This window comes from Leuciscus leuciscus (genome assembly GCF_965113295.1).
Source record: "Leuciscus leuciscus genome assembly, chromosome: 22".
In the NCBI taxonomy this organism is placed as follows: Eukaryota; Metazoa; Chordata; class Actinopteri; order Cypriniformes; family Leuciscidae; genus Leuciscus; species Leuciscus leuciscus.
In genome coordinates this window covers 18,695,926-18,701,929 of record NC_138746.1, presented here as the reverse complement: position 1 = coordinate 18,701,929, position 6,004 = coordinate 18,695,926, and the positions used below count along the sequence as shown (strand labels likewise).

At 42.9% G+C, this 6,004-nt stretch overlaps 1 protein-coding gene across 1 annotated transcript; it reads left to right on the top strand.

Moving 5' to 3' along the window:
* The first annotated feature begins 317 nt into the window (after positions 1-317).
* On the top strand, positions 318-5,529 carry kcns3a (potassium voltage-gated channel, delayed-rectifier, subfamily S, member 3a). The gene is made up of 2 exons (XM_082154960.1): positions 318-1,214; positions 2,317-5,529. Exon 2 carries the CDS (start codon positions 2,405-2,407, stop codon positions 3,911-3,913), a length of 1,509 nt encoding a protein of 502 aa, XP_082011086.1. The 5' UTR covers positions 318-1,214; positions 2,317-2,404; the 3' UTR covers positions 3,914-5,529.
* The last annotated feature ends 475 nt before the right edge of the window (positions 5,530-6,004 follow it).

Below are 6,004 nucleotides of genomic sequence, written 5' to 3'. Positions count from 1 at the left end.
ATGTTCACTTGTGTCTGTTCTGATTCGAATTGAGAATTTGCATCTTTAATATTAGGCATCTGTCTGTTGAAACTTTTACCTTGCTGAATTCGTAAACTCTTACTAACTTTAAAATATCTTTCTGTGCCAGAAATAGTAAGAGTAGAATGCAAGTATGCGGTTTTGAATTAAGCACTGTCTCCTACCTCTTCTTCATCTTGTCGTATGTCACGCAATGCTGCCCTCTACAGTCAGTCCCGAGTTACGACGCTTCTGAGTTTTGGCGCTGAACATAAGTAACGACGTTGTACTTTATTGGACAATACTAGTTTATTTTCCTTTCTTACTTGAGTTACCTAATTGGTGGTAGTGAGATATTTAAAAATGCATGTTTTAAAGAGCAATACTAAAGAGTCGTCTGCATGTACTCGTGACGGCCTCTAGAGGGCATCATCTGTCAATTCTTCTGTGCACGTGCGACAGGTGCTGTGAGAGGGAGAACATAGCCTGCTTCAGAGGTGAACGTGTTGACGAATCACTCGCTGCTTACATGCTCTAATTATGACACTCCTTAAACTAATTGCAATTTGTCTATGATCTTTTTGTGTTTGTGCATTTGTGTTGAAATTATTTCTAAATCTCATTACACACTTGATGCTTATCAAAAGAGCTAAATGACGATTGATTCTTTCCCCTCAAACTTTTCAGAATAGCTTTTCTTGACTTTTCTTCTAACGGACCTCTATTGTCTTTTTCCTTAAACTCGAGGGATCGTTAATCTCAGTCTTTCATTAGTTTTCTAATCCTTTAGCTGCCCTTCACGGGTGGTCGAAGTATCTGTCTCTGTAGCTTTGCTTTCATCCCTCCGTTCTCCCATTATTTTTCACTCTTATCATTGTCCCTCCCGTTTCACCTCTAATGCATAAGGGGAAAAGCCGCACCGTGGAGCTTGAGAGGCGCGTCCTCAAACGCAAAGCGCAAGCGCGCTGCGCGCACTAGTTGCCACGGGCCAGTGACGCACGGACGCGCAGCTGCCCCGAGGCACCTCGAGTGCATTAGTGGCACACTATGTGCCAACTGTCCCACCCGACACAGTCCGCTGCGGGACATGGGGCAAATACTGCGTACGAGCGCACACCGGACACAGCTTGACCAAGGAAGGCGCTGGAGGATGGCAATATCCACACCAAACGTCTTTGCAGTCCACTGATACCATCAGAAAATAAAGAAAAGAGGTAAAATGTGATGTTTGCTTCACTGTAGTTTGGCTTACGCAGTGCTTTTTTTAAACTTGGTGCTGGAGTTCAAACGACTTCTACATCGTGCTGCTTTCAAGAAACTTCTTAACAATTATCCATATATGTCAGTCAGAAATTTGGTGTTGTACCCAAATTTAACAGTTAAATGTTTTTAGGTCTAGTGTGTGAATGCCGTGTTGCAACCAAATATTCTTTACGTTTTATGTAGTGCAAATTGAAATTATTACTGTACACGTGAGGTTCAAAAGTCTGAACCAACTTGAAAATCTAGAGTTCAAATAATTAAAAATTAGGAATAAAATGTAAAAAATTAAAACAATGAAATGTTATGACATTAAATGAAGAAGAAATATTGAAGTGTCTGCCTATATGTCCTCAAGTATTTGTGACATTAATCATGTCAGTATTTGTACAAAGGACCAGAAGTTCTTGTAGAGCTCATGCAGCTAGAGTGACAAACCAAATACTTTTTGAAAAACAAAAAGTGTTTAAAAAATACTTTTTTGAAAATCATGTCACTTGTCGCTAAAATTAGTTTGCTGCTGTTTTTCAAAAAAAAAAAATTCAACTTTTCACTCAAAATTATGTTTTAAAATACAAGAGTTTTTGCTAGTGGTCTCACATTTAAACCATATACTGTACATGTTTTATAATCTCAAAATAAGAATTTCCATTTTACAAACCTTACAAAAGCACTGCATGTCGGGACGGTCAAGCATTCACTGAATGTCCTGAATTTCTGATGTGATTTTAGTGCCCAGCAGTACTACTAGGAGAAAAAGTCAGTGATAGTGTTAAAATGCTCATAATGATCACTGAGGATTTGTTTACGACACTGAAGAGAATCAATATCCATTAGCAGCTATAAAGGCTGATTTGGGCCCCAGAATGCTTTTATCCCATCACATTTGTTACAGTTAGAAGCAGTCGGTCTGTCTCTCTGTCTGCGTGTCTGATTAAGTTTTTGTCTTGTCATACAGTTGGGTACAGTACAGTAAACTGGCGAGTAGTACTAAAAAAAAAAAAAAGTTTTCTTCTTAAAGTGCTAATCAGACATTTCTTTTCCTCCACTATATAGGCATGGATCCATAGCTGATCACTCTTAGCCTCTCCAAACCTGCTAAGCCCAACAGTCCCACTTACTCCTTCATGTACTGGCATCCATCATGCTGTATGGGCAGGTCCTGCACCGCCGAGGGCCAGAGGAGAGCTTCATCAACCTCAACGTTGGCGGCTTTAAGCAGCAAGTGGAACGGGTGGTCCTCCAACGCTTCCCCCACACACGGCTGGCCCGATTGCTCTACTGCAGCTCAGAGGCCGCTATTCTGCAGCTTTGCGACGACTACGCCGCGGCTGACCGCGAGTATTATTTCGATCGCAATCCATCTTTTTTCCGCTATGTGTTGAACTTCTACCATACTGGAAAGATCCACCTGATGGAACAATTGTGTGTGTTTAGTTTTAGCCAGGAGTTGGAATACTGGGGCATCAAGGAGCTTCACCTGGACACTTGCTGCAGCAACAGATTTCAAGAACAAAAAGAATGCGTAGGAGATCACGACTGGGGAAATGAGGATGACCCGCCGAACCAGCTGCAGGACAGCTTAGACTCGTCCATGGAGGAGCTATCAGGATATGACAAAGACCTGGAAAAGTTCGAGGGCACCTGGTGCTCTGAGAACCGCAAAGAACTCTGGCTGCGACTGGAAAACCCTGGATACTCGTGTTCTGCAAAAATAATAGCGGTGTTTTCACTGAGTGTGGTACTGATGAGTATTGCCGCCATGTGCGTTCATAGCATGCCTGAGTTCAACGAGAAGGACGATAATGAGAAAGAGGTGGAGGACCCAGTGTTGGCTGCGTTCGAGACCTTTTGTGTCCTCTGGTTCTCCATCGAGTTCATCCTACGATTAGTTGTCACGCCATGTTTGCGCAAATTCCTGTGCAATGCGCTAAACATCATTGACTTTGCTTCTATTGTTCCGTTTTACGCCACGTTGGCCTTCGAAACCGTCGATGCTGAGGAAAGCGCGGAGCTTGAGAACGTGGGAAGGGTCGTGCAGATCCTGCGCCTCATGCGAATCTTTCGCATCCTCAAACTGGCGAGGCATTCGGTTGGGTTGCGTTCGCTCGGGGCGACTCTCCGTCACAGCTACAACGAGGTCGGACTCCTCATCCTCTTTCTCTCTGTGGGAATCTCTATTTTCTCAGTGCTAATCTATTTTGTGGAGAAAGAGGACGAGGAGTCAGAAATACAGACCATACCGGTGGGCTGGTGGTGGGCGACAATCAGCATGACCACGGTGGGATATGGCGACACGTATCCTGTCACGCTGGCTGGGAAACTTGTCGCCACCTTGTGCATCATCTGTGGCCTGCTTGTAGTCGCCCTTCCTATCTCCATCATCTTCAACAAGTTCTCCAAGTACTATCAGAGACAGAAAGCCCTGGTGGAGTCCGACCAGCTCCAGTCAGAGGATGAAAAACATCCACATCCCAGCATGCCTTTTCTTTATATAGGAGACCTCTACGGCCAAAAGATGAATTCTCTGGCAGACAGTTCATCCTCCAAGAGTAGCGATGGGAGCGAGGGAGACGCCACTGATGCTTCCAGTATTCAAGATGTTGAATTTGTCTGCCCTGCCAGGATGCCACAGGCCAACAAAGCAACATAAACGGCAATATGCACAACCTCAAATGAATGGAGCGAGAAGAAACTTAGGGCGTTTTCAGACATATAGATCGTTTGTTTTGTTCCGAAACAGGGACTTAATTTGTTACAATGTTGCATTTTCTTCTTGGTTCGGTTTGCTTTCACAAGGCAACATTTGAAGCGTAACAAAATTTGTTCGCACAGGTCACATTATTGGTCAGCGTTTCCTCTGTGTCACCAGTTCAGCAGAAAATCCGCCCTGCAAATGATTCTAAAGATTTAATTGGTCATGTCAATCACTGTACTGATTGCCTACACCAAACACTGATCCCTAAACCCATCACTGTAACCTCAAACAATGAAATTAGCTGCTGGGCGGGATTCCCGCTGAACTGGTTTGGGGAAAAAAATCATGCGCGTCATCCATCAAGATAATTGAGAAGTTCACTCCATGAGCTTATTGTGGCTATATTTGTAACTGTCGAGACGCACGCAAACACTATACGAAGGTAGCCGTCATTGCCGTTGTTAAATTATATACTACATTTGTATTAATACTGCAGAAAATTCAAACGCGCTCTCTCTGGATCTCCCAGCGCTGCCTAGAGGTTAACTGTGTCAAGACACAGTGACACACGCAAACACTATATGAATGTTATAATGCAACTAGAGCAGGAATCAAGGGACAGCATTCTCGCACGGAGAAGCGCATTCACACAACATTTTACGAGGAACAGGTGCTCTTTTGGTTTTCAACTGCAATAACTAATGTCCTCACTCACAGAATCAGACACTACTGCTATTTATATAGCATTGGTCAGTTGGGTCGGATTGCTTTCACACCTCAAGCGAACCGCCCCAGAGTTCGCAATCGGGCCGAGACCACCTCGTTCAGGCTGTCTCGGAGCGATTGTTTTGGTGCGGATCAGAGTGCGATTGCCGTGTTCAACATATGCCTAAATGAACCGAACCAAGGGAGAAAACGCACCAGGTTCCGAAACAAACACTCAGGCGTGAAAGCACCCTTACTCTGACAGATCTGCACCATGTCGAGAAGAACTCTAAGACTCAAGGCTCTCATTTCTTACTGGGTAACTCCTGGACCTTCTATCAGCAGCACTTTTTCCTCTTTAGTTCTCAGGGTGAAAACTTCTCAAGCTTTCAATTATTTATGGATCAGAACCTGTAATGGAAGCTATCTTAACAACAGCTCAGTGGTAACAGTAACATTGATGCTCTATATACCCAATTAATAGCACTGAAAGGTGTTTTTTATCCTTTGGGCAAGCTGTTCATTTAATTACAAGTCTTTTTGCAGTGCCTGTGGGAGAAGAACTATGCTTAAATGTTTTATAGGCAGTGACAGCATCTAAAATGCTGGACTTCAGATGGCATGTTGGTGTACACCATTCTCCCTTATGTGTCCATCAGAGAGGGAAGGACGGATAGATTGCATGCATATTTCAACAAAGAGAGTGGAGAGAAGAAAGCAGGGAAGAGATGTTACAGTTGAATAAAGTGTTGATGTAAAGCATATTTGAGTCCCTTTGCTTCATTCTGAAATCACTGCATGGATAGCTGAAAGATCTTAAAGGGATAGTTCACCGAAAAATGAAAATTGTTATTTACACTGCCTCACGTCGTAGTGCACTATTCTCCGAAGAATGAAGAATGTTTTTTACATCACCATTCTTTAAAAATGTTCCCTCCAGTGAAGTATTAATTTGAGAACCTCTGCATAATTGATTTCAGTGTTGAACTCTGATTTGTGAATGAATGTATAGAAATCTAACAAATTACATATTCTCGACTCTCGAGATCAACTCAATGACTCAGGCCTGCATGAAAATTCTTCAAAATATCTTTTGTCTTTTTTTTCCCACAGAGGAAAGTAAGTCATGTGTCTTTGGAATGATGAGGGTGAGTAAATGATGACAAAATCTTATTTTTTGGGTGAACTCTCCTTTATTCTTTTTCAAGTGCTTCTTCACAGTCGGTTTCTCACATTATATTATGTCTATTGAGTATCAATAATCCCTTATGGGCATCAAGTTCACCTATCCTCTGTCCTCTGCACGGAGGGAACACTTCTCTCTAATTTGCTGTCTCTCAT

Excerpts from the sequence above, each read along its gene's own strand:
- kcns3a (XM_082154960.1), top strand. The coding sequence starts at position 2,405 with ATGCTGTATGGGCAGGTCCTGCACCGCCGAGGGCCAGAGGAGAGCTTC.